Raw genomic sequence first — 18495 nt, 5'->3', positions numbered from 1 at the left:
TTCACCTGCAAAACCCGGAAAACAGAGGCACGGAGAGCGAGATGGAGGGAAGCTCAGGCCCCGCCCCTTTCCCGCCCCCGCTGACCCCTCGCAGCCCAAGCTCTATTCTCCCGCGCCAGGCCCCTTGTCTTTCGCGCCCCGCCCCGGCCTCGCCCAGGCCCCGCCCATCTCTTCGGGGGTCTTGCCCAGGTCCGGCTCCTGTCCTGCGCTGATTGGCTCAGGCCCGGAAGCGGACAGCGAGGACTGAAAGTTGTACTGCGGTGTGTGTGCTTCCCAGTTGTCTGGTGCTGCTATAGGAGGGACGTGGGGTCCCTACAGACCTGCAAATTCCGGCCCGTCTTTCTCAACCCAGAGCAAATTGAAACGTCCCGGTCAGAGTCCGTGAGTCGCTTTCCTTTGAGTTTAAAGTCACCCTGAGACTGGTCCCGTCCCCGGTCTTTCTGCAGTGGGGCCGTGCAGACACCTCCTGTCGCAAAAGTTTCCTTTGCAAAAATCTTTCCTGACCCTTCTCCCGCCTCGCGCTGTTTCAAGTCCTCACCCGCGAGCTGGATTCTCGCCCTGCTCCAGAGCGCCCCCCAGTCTCGCTCTCCTCGGCCCCTGGAGCGCAGCGCTGCAGCCCCAGTGCCGGGGGTCAGGAAAACACTCCACAGGGTGGGAGTGGGCCCGAGCGAGCGTCTCCAGGGCACCGTTTACAACGTTTTGGGGGATTAAAATATTCCTTTTGAGGTCCCTATGGGCTACCCCTTATCTGGATGAAGGATCTGGCCCTTGGCCGATGAAATGCTGAGGTGAATTGGCCCAGATGGAGCAGATGGGTGCCCTATGCAGATGGAGGGGTGGCCGTGCTTGGCCGTGGCCACTCCTGGGCTCTCTCGCTTTCCATCTGAGACGTGGTGGAAATGGGAGGGCTACAGGAGAGTAGCCTTTGTTCCTTTGTTACTCCGGGTGGGGAGACGGGGTTTTTACCTTTGGTCTAGTTTTGCAAAGTTTACGGTAATTGGCCTTAGATTCCCAGAGCCAGGGCCCAGGTGTTTCCTTTTCTTCTTTGTTATTGGAGATGGTCTCTGTGCCTACGTATCCAGTATGGTCCAGCGCGGGCCGTCCAGTCTCAGTGAAATTCTGGATGAGCCCAGGCAGTCTGTAATTTAGAAAATGTACTTAATGGGTCCTTTTCAGTACGGTTTAGGCCTCACCAAGTGACTGTCCTTGTTGTGCTGTTGTACAACTTCTGTCCTAGACAATTGAGCTTTCTTACAGGGGTGGTGAAGTTTTTTCTTTCCTTAGCTACATAGTACTGTCTAATAATTGAGGTTTATAGGACCTAGAAGTTGCTAGTTTGGGCTTTCTGAACTGGAATTGTGTCAGGAACTGGATCAGTGGGCACCAACTCTGGGGCTTCCTAAGGCCATCGGTCTCTGACAGTGGTTCCTCCACATACATAACAAGAAGTAACAGTGAGGGAATGAGCTACATTTTCTGCTAAGTACAGAAACAAGTTCCTTCCCTTTTTTTTTTGGAAGCTCTGGTGCTGGCAGATTTAGCTCATTATAAAAGGCTTGAAACACTGGGTTGGGAGAGCGCATGTGGACCTCCCGTCGACTAAAATGGCAGCTTGGGGGTTTAGCCTTGTCCTGTTGATCCTCAGGGTTACACGTTCTCTTGTTTTCTAATGGGAGTGTAGGAGATTAGTGCTTATTAGTTCTAGTGGGTTACAGTGACCGGTAGCACAGGAGGGGTTGGCTTCTTTTTTTTTGAAGGTGAACTGGGTCTTTTTTGTCCTTTTTCTAAGTAGCCTAAATAACACATGGCCAATAGGCACAATTTTCACACACCTCTGCCTCATGACAAACATATTTATTTTCTACTGTGTAGCTCCTTTCTTAGTTAAGAGATCCACATCTTAATCTTAGCTTGTTACTATTAATGGCTGCACAAGCATCAGATTTAAAGTTTCTTGTTTGGGGATTCTTTTTCTTCTGTTCTAGTTATTAGTTTACTTGAATCACCTAGGAAAAGACCAGTTCTTAATGTTATTTGAAAAACGGTGGTAGCCAGGCACGGTGGCTCACGCCTGTAATCCCAGCACTTTGGGAGGCTGAGGCGGGCGGATCACAAGTCAGGAGATCAAGACTATCCTGGCTAACACGATGAAACCCTGTCTCTACTAAAAATACAAAAAAATTAGCCAGGCGTGGTGGCGGGTGCCTGTAGTCCCAGCTACTCGGGAGGCTGAGGCAGGAGAATGGGTGAACCCGGGAGGCGGAGGTTGTAGTGAGCTGAGATCGCACCACTGCACTCCAGCCTGGGTGACAGAGTGAGACTCCATTTCAAAAAGTAATAATAATAAAAAATAAAAATAAAATAAAACGGTGGTTGCAGGGAGCTTAGATGGGTGATAACATATATTAGGTTGGTCATTTCCTGGGGTACATACCTTGTACTGAGTGGCATTGTACAAATAAGTTCCTTTTAACATTCCTGTACATTCATAATAACTATAGAACAGAAAGATTGTTTTAATTTGCTGTCCTATCTGAGTGACTTGATGAATACACTGGGAACAGTCCTTAGTTTGAGGAAGGTCAGTTGAAGCCTTTACTATACAAGTCTAAAATTTAAGAAAAATTAGTCCCGTGATGAGCCTCCTCATGCTCCGGCCGTGTGTAGACTGGTCAGCTTCCGGGTGTGACTGGAGCAGGGCTTGTCGTCGTCTTCAGGGTCACTTTCAGGGGTTATCTGGGCTTGGTCTTGCCTCCCAGGTTTCAGATGCAGGTTTTACACAGCAGTGGTGGATCCAGGCTGGGATCCTTCTACCTTCACGGCGGTGGGTGTGGTCAGGATGACGGTCTGAGGTCCTTTCCACTGTGGGCGCAAAGGGGCTACATTCCAGTCCTTGATCCACAGTCGATCACCTGGGGAAAAAGAGTGAACTGGGGAGAATAAGCTAACGGGGCATCTGTCATTTACCTAGGCTGAAATCGTTTGTGTAATTTTTCCTAAGGCCTGTAACTGTCTCTGTAACTCAATTTCACCTAACTCTGGGGGAGTGCCCGGGAGTCCCCGTAGTATGGGAGGGGGTCTATGATATAATACTTCATAAGGGGAATATCCTCTTCTCTCAGAGGGAGGGAGTACATCTAGTCTTTAACAATACCATAGGGAGAACCTGTATCTATTTTAATCCTGTTTCCTGACACACTTTCCTTAAGCTATTTTGATAGTCCCATTCATCCGCTTCACCTTTCTGGAACTCTGAGGTTGGTAGGCAGCACGTAGTTTCCATGTGATCTTTAATACCTTTGCCGTCTTCTGTACTGAGTCAGCCACAAACGCCGGCCTGTTATCTGAGCTGATCCGTAAGGGCAGTCCAAATCCAGGAATAAGATCTCGAAGAAGCACATGGGTTACTTCATGAGCTTTCTCAGTTCATATGGGAAAAGCCTCCACCTACCTAGAGTAGGTACACACAGGAACGAGTAAATACTTGTTACTTCTACACTGGCATTTCAGGGAATTCCACCTGGAGATCTTGAAAGGGGGCTGCTTTCCATTCCATGCCGGCGGAACGGCTGAACCCTGCCTCGCATTGTGCTGTCGGCAGGTAACACACTGCTGCGCCATGGTTTTGGCAAGGGCTGACAAATGCCACATGTAGAAGTATCAGCCTAACAACTTTTCAAGTGACTCCTGACCTAGATGGGTGGTTTCATGCACCCCCAGTACAACTGTGGCTCCTAGCAGCTGTGGCACAGCTACTCTCCTATTTGGTAACCGGATCCTTCCTTCTTCCATCACCTGTCCTCCCTCTGCCTGGAGAAAGCCTTTTTCTTATTTAGAATAAGTAGATACAAGGTCAGGTGCTTGAGGGAGCAGGGGGGCTGTGACTGATGCCCAGCTTTTCGAGCTTCTGAGTCAGTTCTGGGGTTCTCTAAGGTAACCGAGGTGGAGACTGCCACCTTGTGGGGTTTCTGTACTGCTTCTAATAATTGCAAGATTTTATGTCTTTTTCTCCAGATTTCAACAGGCCCTTTTCTTTGTATGATGCTCCATGCACTTGGAGGGTTAAAAAGGCATACTGAGAGTCAGTGTAAATGTTTCCAGTCTTACCTCCACTGAATTCTAAGGCCTGAATTAAAGCAAAGAGCTCAGCTTTCTGAGGTGCCCTGGGGCAACGCTCTGGCGTCAACCGCAGTGTCCAGGGTTACCACCGCATATCCTGCACATCTGTCTCCTTGTGGGTTGGCGAAGCTGGTCCTGTCCATGTATATGGCTCCCAGTCTACGGATGCCCAAGGCTGGTCCCGGAGGTCAGGCCTGCTCGAGTAAACTGAGTCCAACACCTCTACACAGTTATGCTCGACAGGGCTCTCTGATACCGGGAGCAAGGTGACGGGTTCAGGGTGTTACAAACTTCAGTGGTTATGCAGAGATTTTCACAGAGCAAGCTTTGGTACTTGGTTAGTCTAGCATTCGTTAGCCAATGATGTCCTTTGGTAGTCATTAAAGTCACCACAGCATGGGGGGCCTTTATGTTCAGGTTTTGCCTAAGAGTTAGTTTTTGTGCTTCTTGTACTAGCAGGGCGGTTGCTGCCAAGGCCCTCAAACAGGGGGACTAACTGTAGAGGACTGCGTGCTCACAAATGAGATGTTCCCGATAAGCCCTGCTCTTGCAAACAAAGCAGGATATTCCTTCTCTGCAAAAAGGAAGGACAAAGGAGCCAGCTGTAAACAGCGGGCTCTGGGAACTGGTCAATGTTTACTGATCTTGCGAGTCAAGGAAAGGTCAGAGAAGCAACACATGCCCCGTGACTTGGCTACATTCCACAAACGGCTGTATAAAATAAAGCAGAGTGTGCCGTTCAGGGTGGCCGCCATGTATGTCTTGTCCTGTGTTGTCTTGTATGTTCATTCCTTTGTTTAGGAAACATGCGGACCCCAACACTAACCTTTAGAAACCCCATCTAGTTATTTAGAGAGTTAGGCCACTGGCCTCAGCCAGGGCCCCACAGTTTGGGTCAAAACTTTACCTGCCATCTTTTCTCTCTCAGAAACATATGGTGTAAAAGGCTTTGTCAGATCAGCTAACCCCAGGGCTGGGGCCGATGTAAGATTTTCTTTTAACTCGGCCGGGCGCGGTGGCTCAAGCCTGTAATCCCAGCACTTTGGGAGGCCGAGACGGGCGGATCACGAGGTCAGGAGATCGAGACCATCCTGGCTAACACAATGAAACCCCGTCTCCACTAAAAAAAATACAAAGAAATTAGCCGGGCGTGGTGGCGGCGCCTGTAGTCCCAGCTACTCGGGAGGCTGAGGCAGGAGAATGGCCGGAACCCGGGAGGCGGAGCTTGCAGTGAGCCGAGATCGCGCCACTGCACTCCAGCCTGGGCGACAGAGCGAGACTCCGCCTCAAAAAAAAAAAAAAAAAAAAAAAAAAAAAAGATTTTCTTTTAACTCATGAAAGGCCTGCTGTTGTTGGGATCCCCATTCAGAAGGCTCCTGGTCCTACCCATTTGTGACTCCGTACAGAGGCTTGGCAAGTACTACAAAGTTTGTGATCCACAGTCTGCAGAAACTCAGAGCTCCTAAGAATTCTTTCACCTGTTTTCTAGTTTTAGGGTTCAGTAGGTTGCAAAAGACCCACTTTCTGATCCCATGCTCTGCTCCCGCTGTTGGATAGTAAATCCTAGGTAACATACCTGCTGTTAGCAGATCTAGACTTGCTTCTTGGACACCTTATACCTACAGTCCTCCAGGGGCTGGAGTAGGGCATCCGTCCCCTCAGTGCACCTGACTGCCATGGGGTGTCCGAGCAGAATGTCGTCAATGTACTGGAGCAGCACGCAGCTTAGGCCTCTGGTGGGAAACTTCTGGAGGTCCTGAGCCAGTGCTTCCCCAGAGATGGTGGGGGAGTTCTTGAACCCTTGCAGAAGCTGGGTCCGAGTGGTGACACCTGACCCTAGATCTTCCTACTGAAAGGCAAAGAGCTTCTGGCTCTCAGGGGCTAGTCTAATGCTAAAGAAAGCATCTTTCAGGCCTAAGCGGGAGAACCAGCTGTCCTCAGCTGGCAGCAACCTTAACAACGTGTACGGGTTAGGTACTGTTGGATGTAAAGTCACTGTAGCTTGATTGACTAAGTGCAAGTCCTGTACCGGCCTGTAGTACTTGGTCCCTGGCTTGGGAACAGGCAGGAGGGGAGGGTTCCATGGAGACTGACAAGGGACTATAATTCTAAAGGCTCTCAGGCTCTTGAGATGGACCTGGATACTTTCAAGAGCTTCTCTGGGGACCGGGTACTGTTTTTGCCTGAAAGGCTTGGCCCTACACTGAACTTTTATAAGTACAGGGGATTGGTTAACTGCCAACCCTGGAGGGTTGTCTTCTGTCTACACCCTTGGCCACTGCTTAGCCAGAGTTGGTCTTATCTCTTGGCCTGGGTCAGTTAAGAAAAGTCTCCATTCCTCCTCCCAGGGCCATAATGACTCCCATTCTGGGTAACCTCAGCTGTAAAGAGCCGTGCTCTGTAGAAGAGATGGTGGCTCTCAGCTTGCTAAGCAAGTCCTTTCCTAGCAAGGGCAAGGAGTAGTCAGGCATGTACAAGAACTGGTGAATCACTTTTTGTCCTCCTACAGTATAATTATGGGGCAAGCAGAAAGCTTGCTTTGCTGAAACTCCCATGGCTCTGATTATAGCAATAGTCTTTTTGGATAAGGGGGCAACTGAGGTGGTTACTACTGAATGTTCAGCACTAGTATTGATAAGAAAATCAATGTCTTTGCCCCTAACTGTCATCTTGACCATAGGCTCTTTGGGGGCACTTGAACCCGGTCCTCCTCAGTTCAGTAACTCTTCTGCTATATTGCACAGGCCTCCTTCTGGGGCCTCCTGCTCTGAGCCACCTTGTTTTCCTTTTAGCTGAGGGCACTTGTCCTTCTAATATCCTTCTTATATCCTATTTCTTTACAATAAGCACACTGGTTGCGCTGGAAGTTCGGACGGCCAGGCTAGGTATCTTTCTGGGGCACATGCCTACCCGGGAGTGCTCTCAGAGTCCATGTTGCTCAAGCTGGCTGGAGTACCCCACAGGGATGCTCCACAGGGCAGCTCTAAGCCGCCTAAGGGGCTGCCTTGACCTTCTGTTAATCACCTCGCTTCCCAGTCAGGGAACCAAGAAATGTGGCATGATGAACCACAGACAATACATCTCAGACAACGGGTTGACGAAGAAAGTGGCTTTATTTGGCCCATAGCATTGGTGGACTTGCGTCTCAAGAACCGACCTCCCCAAAAAAGAAATTCCTGGCCCTTTTAAGGGCTTACAATTCTAAGGGATCCACATGAAAGGGTCGTGATAGATCTAGCAAGTGTGGGGAACGTGACTGGGGGCTACACGCATCAGCTAACAGAACAGAAAGTTTTGCAATGCTTCTTCATACAATGTCTAGAGATTACAAGTAACATAAGTAGTTTAGGTCAGGGGTTGATATTATTATTATTATTGTTTTTAACCACTGGGGCTGGGTGGTGGCGCCAAGGTCGTCTGGCTATTTATCTTCTGTTTCTTTCTGACTTTTTGATTTCTCCCTTTTCTCCTGTCTTGTAAACCAGGCAAGGGGGAGGGAGGAGGGCAGCAGGAGAAGTGGTGATCTTCCTACCTCAGCCTCCAGAGTAGCTGGGACCACAGCCGTGCGCCACCACACCACGCTGATTTTTGTGTTCTTGGTAGAGATGGGCTTTCGCCATGTTGCTCAGGCTGGTCTCCAACCCCAGGGCTCAAGGGAACCAGCCACATCGGCCTCTCAAAGTGCTGGGATTACTGGCATTTTGTTCTATCAAAGATTGCTATTACCATAGGATGGGACCCATACTCAATAATACTTACAATGGCGCTGGTGGTCCTCGTCTGTGTCCAGCATTAAATATCATGGCAGTTTCCTCCATGTTGACAGCTGAGATCAGCCTGTGATCCACAGGGAGGTGAGGGGGCTGTGCTCTGCATGGGATTTGGTTAGGGCTAGATCTGTGGCCTGAAGATCTGTATCCTGCTGCAGTGTGTGCGTGTGTGTGAACTTTTCCAGGAGGGAAGCAATATCTGAAAGGTCAAAATTAGCCTTGTAGGTCTTCCTGTGGAACTTTCTTATCTCTGCATGATCTCGGGTGCAGTGGGTAGCAGAGGACCATCTTTCTCCCCGGTGAGGTCTCCCCCATGTGTGTGTTTTGTCACAAGAAAGGAGGGAATGGTTTCTAAATATTAAATCTCTTATTTTTTTTCACATACAGGATTTCCAAAGCCTCATGTTACATGAGGAAGCCACCAAGAAGAGCAAAGAAAAGTATCCAGGGATGGCTCTTCCTCAGGTGAGTGATATTCCTTGGTGGATTCTTCTCTCTGCTTTCTGAAGTGCCAGGTATTGTAGTAGCCAATCTTCTCTGAGTGTGAAGCGTTCTAACTCACAGGTTTGCTCGCACTCACCCATGCCTTTTCTCTATTCCTCTTATCTTCACTTAAATTCTATCTCCTATAAACTAGTGACATGAGCTTGGGAAGAGGCTCCACTAGGCGTGGACCTGGGAAGGGCTTACACCAGACATGGATGGAGATGGGCTGTTGACCCCGTGCTGTCGGTGATGTTGGGCAGCAAGGATTGTTCAGAGCCCACATCTGGATGCACATTTAGCTCTTTCTGGACCATATTAGAGAAACTGTATATGAAAGTCATACATCGACAGGTGCAGTGGCTCACACCTGTAATCCCAGCACTTTGGGAGGCCTAGGAGGGCAGATCACGAGGTCAGCAGATTGAGGCCATCCTGGCTAACACGGTGAAACCCCCTCTCTACTAAAAATACAAAAAAATTAGCCAGACGTGGTGGCGGGTGCCTGTCATCCCAGCTACTCAGGAGGCTGAGGCAGGAGAATGGCATGACCTTGTGAGGCAGATCTTGCAGTGAGCTGAGATCATGCCACTGCACTCCAGCCTGGGCGACAGAGCGAAACTTCCTCTCAAAAAAAAAAAAAAAAAATTGTACGTTAATGTTCATTGGTATCTGGTAAATTCTGGAAAAGGAGGCAAACTAGGGGAGATATTTTGTGTCTGATTTTGTAATGCATTTGAAGCTACACTAATGAGTCAATATGTCTCTGACACCAAACTTTTGTTTTAAGAGAGAGGGTGTCACTCTGGGGCCCAGTCTGGAGTGCAATGGCACAATTCTAGTTTACAGCAGCCTCGAACTCCTGGGCTCAAGTGGTCCTCCCACCTGAGCCTCCCAAATTGCTGGGATTGCAGGTGTGAGACAGCCCAGCAAGACTCTGCACTTTCAATGTCTTGGAATAGAATGGAAAGCTGATATAGATATCAGTGATAGAGTTAGCTTTATTCCATCATTGACTTCAAATTATTTAATCAATATAAATATCTAACTGCAGGGAATTCTTTAAATCATTGTCAGCACTTTGACCCCACAGAGCCTTTTTTTTTTTTTTTTAACAGGGACTCTGATGAAGCAAGCATTTTGGGTCAAAATGATTATAAGTTTGCTGTGACATAACAGCACAACTTATTTCGTTAGAGAGGATGGAGTCATTCTTTTTCTACCCATTATTATTAAATGATTCTTTTATTTTATTTTATTTTATTTTTTTATTTATTTTTTGAGACGGAGTCTGGCTCTGTCGCCCAGGCTGGAGTGCAGTGGCCGAATCTCAGCTCACCGCAAGCTCCACCTCCCAGATTTACGCCAGTCTCCTGTCTCAGCCTCCCAAGTAGCTGGGATTACAGGCGCCCGCCACCTTGCCTGGCTAGATTTTTTGTATTTTTTTAGTACAGACGGGGTTTCACTGTGTTAGCCAGGATGGTCTCGATCTCCTGACCTCGTGATCCACCCGTCTCGGCCTCCCAAAGTTCTGGGATTACAGGCTTGAGCCACCGCGCCTGGCTGATTCTTTTATTTTAAACACCACATGATGTATATATGTATTGTGTAGTAAAAGTCCAAAGAAAAATACACTTATGCATCCCCTTTCCAGTCCAGCCTTCCACCCATTCCCATGTCTCAGTGGAGAATCACTGTTGAGGGTTCTGTGGCAAGTCAGCACAAACCTTTAGAAATGTATTCATACACCGTTATGAGATTTTAGAAAAAATTATTTGATGAATGGGGTGTTTTTTTTTTTTTTTTTGCATGTTTTTTGAGACAGAGCCTCACTCTGTCACCCGCATATAGTGTAGAGACACATTGCAACCTCTGACTCTCAGGTTCACATGAGTCTTATGCTTCAACCAACTGAGTAGCTGCAGTTACAGATGCGTGCTACACTCCTGGCTAATTGTTGTGTTACTAGTACGGATGAGGTTTCACCATGTTGACCAGGCTGGTCTCGAACTCTTGGCCTCAAGTGATCCTTCTGCCTCAGCCTCCCAAAGTTCTGGGATTTCAGGTATGAGCCCTGCTCCCGGCCTGATGAGTGTTTTGTCATGGTATTTTATCCTGCAAGTTCTGAAAATGTTCATGTTTCCAAGGTAGAAAACAAGATAGCTTGCTCTTTTAAATCATCCTTGGAGCTTTCTCTGAATGAAGACATGTGAGTCCTTGACAGTTTTGTTTCATTTCTTTTCTGTTATTGTTGTTTGTGTTTTTTTGAGATGGAGTTTCATTCTTGTGGCCCAGGCTGGTATGCAGTGGCACAGTATCGGCTCACTGCAACTTCCGCCTCCCAGGTTCAAGTGATTTTCCTGCCACAGACTCCCAAGTAGCTGGGATTATAGGCATGCGCCACCATTCCCAGCTAACTTTGTATTTTTACTAGAGACAGAATTTGTCCATATTCTTCAGGCTGGTATCAAACTCCCGACCTTAGGTTATCCACCCGCCTCAGCCTCCCAAAGTGCTGGGATTACAGGTGTGACCTACCGTGTGCAGCCAATCCCACAGTTTATGTAGATAATACATAATTTATATATATATATATATATATATATATATATATATATATATATATATACACACACACATACACACACACATACACACACACACACACTCACACTCTTTTTTTTTTTTGGGAAAGAGTCTCAGTCTGTTGCCCAGGCAGAATTGCAGTGGTGTGATCTTGGCTTACTGCAATCTCTGTCTCCAGAGTTCAAGCGATTCTCCTGCTTCAGCTTCCTAGATAGCTGGGATTACTGGCACCTCCCTACGATGCCCAGCCAATTTTTTTATTTTTAGTAGATATGGAGTTTCGCCATGTTGGAGAGGTTAGTCTCAAACTCCTGACCTTAAGTGGTCCAGTCACCTCGGTCTCCCAAAGTGATGGGGTTGCAGGTGTGAGCCACCATGCCTAGACTTATTTTATATATGTGTATATATATAATATGTATAATATATATTTATTTAATAATATATTTAATATTATATATTTGTATAGAAATACATATATATAATATCTATAATTATAATATATATCTATATATAAAATATCTATATATATAAAATATCTATATTATATATAGATATATATATTGTTTGAGATGGAGTCTTACTCTGCAGCCCAAGCTGGGAGTGCGATGGCACAATCTTGGCTCACTGCAAACTTCGCCTCTTGTTCTCAAGTTATTCTCCTGCATCAGCCTCCCAAGTAGCTGGGACTAGAGGCCTGCACCACCACACCTGTTTTTTTTTTTTTTCTTTTTTTTTGTATTTTTAGTAGAGACAGTGTTTCACCATGTTGTCCTGGGTGGTCTTGAACTTCCCAGCTCAGGCAATCCACCTGCCTCAGTCTCCCAAAGTGCTGGGATTTTAGGCATGGGCCACCGTGTCAGGCCATATATTTTTTTATATTGTCCGTAAAACTGAGACTTCCATAGTGACTTAAGGGATTTTAAAAGCTATCCTGAAAAAGTACAATAAAATGCAACTATACAGAAAAATTGCTCAAAAATACCTTAATGTGAATTTGTCAGAACACAGTCTTGGATCAAATCAATACTTATTTTCTCTTTTCTCATTTCACTTGAGGGCGATAACATACTCCTTCACAATGTTTTGTTGAAATGTGTTTTTTATTTTAGGGACGCTTGACTTTCAGGGATGTGGCTATAGAGTTCTCTTTCATGGAGTGGAAATGCCTAAACCCTGCACAGAGGGCTTTATACAGGGAAGTGATGTTGGAGAACTACAGGAACCTGGAGTTTGTGGGTGAGGAAAATGTCCCTTCAGACATGAGGAGTCTGCTCTTGTCTATCTTGGCTCTTTCTGGTTTTATATGCTCTTTTGTGATTTTGCCCCATACATGCTTTTGATGTACATGTCATTCTTTTCTGCAGTGATGACCCTCCTATCTGTCATGGGTAGCTTCTTAGAGACTGTCCTGTGGAGTGGTTTTACATAAAAACAGAAAATTCGTGAGCACTTTGACTAATATAGTTGAACATCATCCTGCTCTAGGAAGAGATGTTCCTGGAAGCCCTGAGCAGAATTGTCAGCATGACCCAGGATATGAGATAGAAAGCATGACACTGACACTGATTGACAAGTGTTTCCAGCTGTAGTTCTGGTTTTGTTTTCTTTTTCTTTGTTTGTTTTCAGACAGTCTTCCTCTGTTGGACAGGCTGGAGTGCAGAGTCTGATCTCAGCTTATTGCAACGTCTGCCTCCTGAGTTCAAGCAATTCTTGTACCTCAGCCTCTCAACCTAACTGGAATTACAGGCACATGCCTTCATACCTGGATGATTTTTGTATTTTTATTAGACATAGGGTATCACCATGTTGATCAGGCTGGTCTTGAATTGCTGGCCTCAAGCAATTCGCTCACCTCAGCTTCGAAGTGTTGGGATTACAGGCGTGAGCCACCACACTTGGCCTTTCGTTCTGGTTTTTGAGAACCATCACAGAAGCGTCTCTCGCTGGCACTGTGACAGTGTTCATCACATAAACTAATGGTCATCTTCTGTAAGTAGCAGTCACTGCTGTAGAAATTCCTCCTAGCGAGGAAATAATTCAGGCTTAGTGCCTCATATATATGAGGCTCTTGACTGAACTCTTTTTTTTTTATTCTATACAGAATCTTGCTCTTGTTGCCCAGGCTGGAGTGCAATGTCGTGGTCTCCACACGCTGCAACCTCTGCCTCCTGGGTTCAAGCAATTCTGCTGCCTCAGCCTCCTGAGTAGCTGGGATTACAGGCACCCACCACCACACCTGGCTAATTTTTTTATGTTCAGTTGAGACAAGGTGTTCTTAAACTTTGAAGATCACATTTGGGAAGTTTAAAATAAGTATTGCTTTTTGTGTAATTTTTACACATTTCAATATTAACTATTATTTACCATCTGTACTTATTTGGAAAACTATTGGTCTTTATATTTTTTAGATAGCTCTTTAAAATCCATGATGGAGTTCTCATCACATGAGCACAGTAATACAGGAGAAGGGTTCCACACAGGGACATTGGAAAGACATAAAAGTTATCACATTGGAGATTTTTGCCTCCCAGAAATCAAGAAAGATATTCATCACTTTGAGTTTCAGTGGCAAGAAGTTGAAAGAAATGGCCATGAAGCACCTGTGACAGAAAATAAAGAGTTGACAGGTAGTACAGACCGACATACTCAAAGGCATGCTGGAAACAAGCCTATTAAAGATCAGCTTGGATCAAGCTTTCATTCGCATCTGCCTGAACTGCGCATATTTCTGACCGAAGGGAAAATTAGTAACCAAGTGGACAAGTCTGTCAGTGGTGCTTCCTCAGCTTCGACATCCCAGAGAATTTCTGGTAGGCTCAAAACTCATATTTCTAATAAGTATGGGAAGAATTTCCTCCATTCCTCATTATCCACACAAATACAGGAAACATGCGTGAGAGAAAAACCTTGCCAAAATGATGGGTGTGGCAAAGCTTTTAATTATAGCTCACTCTTAAGGAGACATCACATAACCCATTCAAGAGAGAAACAATATAAATGTGATGTCTGTGGCAAGGTTTTTAATCAGAAGCAATACATTGCCTGTCATCGTAAATGTCACACTGGTGAGAAAATTTACAAGTGTAATGAGTGTGAGAAGACCTTCACTCAGATGTTATCCTTTGTATGCCATCATAGACTTCATACTGGAGAGAAACCTTACAAGTGTAATGAGTGTGGCCAGACGTTCAGTCAGAAGTCATTCTTTAGATGCCATTGTAGACTTCATACTGGAGAGAAACCTTACAAGTGTAATGAGTGTGGCAAGACCTTTGGTCGACATTCAGCCCTTGTAATTCATAAGGCAAATCATACCGGAGAGAAACCTTACAAGTGTAATGAGTGTGGCAAGACCTTCTGTCAGAAGTCATCCCTTCAGTGCCATCATAGACTTCACACTGGAGAGAAAGCTTACAAATGTGAAGAATGTGGCAAGGTTTACATTCGCAGATCACACCTTGAAAGACATAGGAGAATTCATACTGGAGAGAAACCATACAAATGTAAGATTTGTGACAAGGTTTTCCGGAGTGATTCATACCTTGCAGTACATCAGAGAGTTCATACTGGAGAGAAACCGTACAAGTGTAATAAATGTGGCAGGAGTTTCAGTCGGAAGTCATCCCTTCAATACCATCATACACTTCATACTGGAGAGAAACCTTACTCATGTAATGAATGTGGCAAGGTTTTTAGTAGAAGAGAAAACCTTGCACGTCATCATAGAGTTCATACTGGAGAGAAACCTTACAAATGTAAAGAATGTGACAGAGTTTTCAGTCGCAAATCACACCTTGAAAGACATAGGAGAATTCACACTGGAGAAAAACCATACAAATGTAAGGTTTGTGACAAGGCTTTCCGGAGTGATTCATACCTTGCAAACCATATGAGAGTTCATACTGGAGAGAAACCTTACAAGTGTAATAAATGTGGGAAGGTTTTTAATCAAAAAGCACACCTTGCACAACATCAGAGAGTTCATACTGGAGAGAAACCTTACAAGTGTAATGAGTGTGGCAAGGTTTTTAATCAAAAAACAAGCCTTGCACAACATCAGAGAGTTCATACTGGAGAGAAACCTTACAAGTGTAATGAATGTGGCAAGGTTTTTAATCAAAAAACAAACCTTGCAAAACATCAGATAGTTCATACTGGCGAGAAACCTTACAAGTGTAATGAATGTGGCAAAGCCTTTACTAGGCAGTCAACACTTACTCACCACCAAGCAATCCATGGTGTAGGGAAACTTTACAAATATAATGATTCTCACAAAGTCCTCAATAATGCTACAGTCATTGAAAATCATTAGAGAATCCATAGTGAAGTGAGATCTACAAATGTAATAAATGTGGCAAATTTTTCAGACATCGTTCATAACTTGTAGTTCATCAGCGAATCCATGATGTAGACATCAGAGAATCCATACTGGACAGAAATCTTACCAACGTCATAAGGGTGGCAAGGTCTTCAGTCTGTGGTCATTCCATGCAGAACATCAGAAAATTCATTTTTGAGACAATTACTCCAAATAAAATGAATATAAACAATCATAAAGCTTTAATTGACATTAGAGTCAATTCAACTTTGACTTGAGTTTGAGTTGACTTAACATTGAGTTCAAGCATTAATTGACATAAAAAGTGTTAATGTTAAGAAGAATGGGCCAGGCGTAGTGGCTCATGCCTGTTATCCCAGCACTTTGGGAGACCAAGGCAGGTAGATCACTTGAGGTCAGCAGTTTGAGACCAGCCTGGCCAATAGACTTGAGCCACTTTACCCAGCCTGTTTTTTATTTTTATCTTTATTTTTTGAGATGGAGTCTTGCTCTTATCCCCCAGGCTGTAATGCAATGACATGATCTCGGCTCACTGGAACCTCCTCCTCCTGCATTCAAGCAATTCTCCTGCCTCAGCCTCCTGGGTATCTGTGAATAGTGATGCATGCCACCACACCACGCTAATTTTTGTATTTTTATGTATTTATTTTTTATTTTATTTTATTTTTTTGTTTGGAGATGGAGTCTTGCTCTCGTTACCCAGGCTGGAGTGCAGTGGTGTGATCTCAGCTCATTGCAATTTTTGCCTCTTGGGTTCAAGCAATTCTCCTACCTCAGCCTCCTGAGTAGCTAGAATTACAGGTGACTGCCACCATGCCTGGCTAATTTTTGTATTTTTAGTAGAGAGGGGGTTTCTCCATGTTGGTCAGGCTGGTCTTGAACTCCTAACCTCAGCTGATCCACCTGCCTCATCCTCCCAAAGTGGTGGAATTACAGGCATGAGCCACTGCAACTGGCCCTTTTAAAATTTTATTTATTTATTTATTTTTGAGCCTATTTTGCAGCCTTTACAAAAATCAGGGTTTTCCCACAAGATCATGAAGATTTTCACATAAGGGACCTCTGACCATTTGTGTTGGCGTTGGCAGTAAAGGTCAAGCAGGAATATGGTAATAACACTCATGTTCCCCACCTTTGGCCACGTTCCTGCCTTTCTAGTTTATATTTTGACCAAACCCAGCTACTCGCGAGGCTGAGGCAAGAGAATCACTTGAACCCAGGAGGCGGAAGTTGCAGTGAGCCAAGATCGCACCATTGCATTCCCGTCTGGGAGCAAAGAAAGAAACTTAGTCTGAAAAAAAGAAAAAGTCAAGCCCCTTCTCCTGTCTCCGTCATCATAGCGTGTGCTTGATTCCGCTTCTTGCCATGTCTTCTCACAAGACTTTCAGAATTAGGTGAGTCTTGGCCAAGAAACAAAAGCAAAATTGTTCTATTCCCCAGTGGATTCGCATAAAAACTGCTAATAAGGTCACAGTCACGTTACCATATCAAGCTGAAAATGTCATCCCTATCTGAAGAGTTGGACATGTTTTATCGAGAATATATTTTTTAATCTCTGAATCTGTTATGAGTGCATTGGTTGGCTGGGTTTGGTAATATGTGAAACATTTTATTAAAAAAAAAAGTCAGGCGCGGTGACTCACGCCTGTAATCCTAGCACTTTGGGAGGCTGGGGCAGGTAGATCCCAAGGTCAGGAGATTGAGACCATCCTGGCGAACACGGTGAAACCCCCTCTCTACTAAAAATGCAAAAAATTAGCCGGTCGTGGCGGTGGTCCCCTGTAGTCCCAGCTATTCAAGAGGCTGAGGCAGGAGAATGGCATGAGCCCGGGAGGCGGAGCATGCAGTGAGCCGAGATCGCGCCACTGCACTCCAGCCTGGGCGACAGAGCGAGACTCCATCTCAAACAAAGAAGGAAATAAACATCCCGACGCACCCAAATTCCTGGTGTGGCTGGACTGGGGGGCTAGGGTGCTACGAAAGGCAAGTTTGAAACAGAAACAAACGCTCACCTGAGTCAGTCCTGGGCTCTCCGTGCAGAACAACCATGGGCTGGTAGTGGATCCTGTCTGGGAGGGTTCTGGACACCAAGCTGGGACAGGGCAGGAGGGGAAAATGTTGCTGAGGGGGCGGGGCCTGAATAGATGCTGGGGCGGGGCGAGAGAGTGGAGGCCACTGTGGGTGCGGGGCCTGGTTAGAGGCTGGGGACGAGGCAAGAAGGAGGAGGTTGCCAGGGTGCTGGGCTGGTCGGGGCCGGACAGCAGGCTAGGCTAGAGGGTTATCGCCGTCAAGGGGGAGGGCTCTGGAAGGTGGGTGGTTATAAAGGGCCAGGTCTGGAGGAGGCGGGTTGGAGCTTTCTCCTCAGCTGGGCCATGGACTTCGCCAGCTGTCATCCTCTCCCTCTAGGACCAGATCCTCCGGGTTCTGATTGGTGGATTCATTCTCTTGTGCCGTGATGCTACCCTAATATCACATGGATGCTTCCTCCCGCTTTTAACATTTCAAACAATGGAAGGTAAAACTGCTTCTGTAGTAGACCACGTGTACTGAACGCTGAATGCTTTTTCCTCTTAAATTGAAAATGGTTTTAATGCAAAGCGTCTTTTTTGAGAAGGTAGAGTCGCGCGTCCTGCAGGTGGGGCGAGCTCCCCTCAGTCTGGGGCAGGGCGGGGGAGAGGGGCAGGGACCTCCGTAAAGGGGTGGAGTGGGGCGCTGGTTGCAGCGAGGACTGACAGAACGGCTTATTAAACTAAGCAAGGTCCTGGGTTGTTTAAATGGATAATGGAAACTGAAAGGTGACATGCAAAACTGCCTATTACACCCAGAAGGTGGAGGATAATTTCATATTTCGTGGAAATAAAATCAGGGCCCGGAGCTGTGGCTCACACCTGTAATCCCAGCAATTTGAGAGGCTGAGGCGGGAGGATCACTTGAACCCAGGAGTTCGAGATCAGCCTGGGCAACGTAGTGAGACGTCGTCTCTATTAAAAATCAAAAAATGCTTCCGGTGTGGTGGTGCACGCCTGTTGTCCAAGCTGCTTGGGGTGCTGAGGTGGGAGGATCACGTGAGCCAGGGATTTCACAGCTGCAGTGAGCTCTAATCTCTCCACCACACTCCAGCCTGGGTGACAGAGCTAGACCCTGTCTCAAACAAAGAAGGAAATAAATGAGAGGTATAATTTGCTTTGAAAATTAAAA

At 46.0% G+C, this 18495-nt stretch overlaps 2 protein-coding genes across 6 annotated transcripts in view; both read left to right on the top strand.

The window, feature by feature from the left end:
• The window catches only part of LOC102131854 (uncharacterized), a 104328-nt gene that overhangs the window by 48099 nt on the left and 37734 nt on the right, over nt 1-18495 (top strand). For 2 of the 3 annotated variants that reach the window (XM_074024496.1, XM_074024494.1), the window contains exons 1-2: nt 239-381; nt 8277-8354. The exons of the other annotated variant lie outside the window; for it this stretch is intronic. The gene's annotated coding sequence lies outside the window, so the exon portion shown is untranslated. Of the gene's footprint in view, nt 1-238; nt 382-8276; nt 8355-18495 lie in introns of those variants that run through there. 3 annotated transcript variants of the gene reach the window in all.
• Nucleotides 208-15515, top strand: ZNF816 (zinc finger protein 816). Of its 3 annotated transcripts, none has more exons than XM_065535823.2 (4): nt 208-260; nt 8277-8354; nt 12068-12194; nt 13367-15515. In XM_065535823.2, exons 2-4 carry the CDS (start codon nt 8292-8294, stop codon nt 15268-15270), a joined length of 2094 nt encoding a protein of 697 aa, XP_065391895.1. In that variant the 5' UTR covers nt 208-260; nt 8277-8291; the 3' UTR covers nt 15271-15515. The 3 variants fall into 3 exon arrangements, with proteins under 3 accessions (XP_065391895.1, XP_005590270.3, XP_015297450.3); XM_005590213.5 differs by having other exon boundaries at nt 239-371; XM_015441964.4 differs by having other exon boundaries at nt 239-381.

This window comes from Macaca fascicularis, chromosome 19 (assembly GCF_037993035.2).
Source record: "Macaca fascicularis isolate 582-1 chromosome 19, T2T-MFA8v1.1".
NCBI classification, from domain to species: domain Eukaryota; kingdom Metazoa; phylum Chordata; class Mammalia; order Primates; family Cercopithecidae; genus Macaca; species Macaca fascicularis.
The sequence above is the reverse complement of the archived record's forward strand: the minus strand, read 5'-3'. Positions and strand labels throughout refer to the sequence as shown.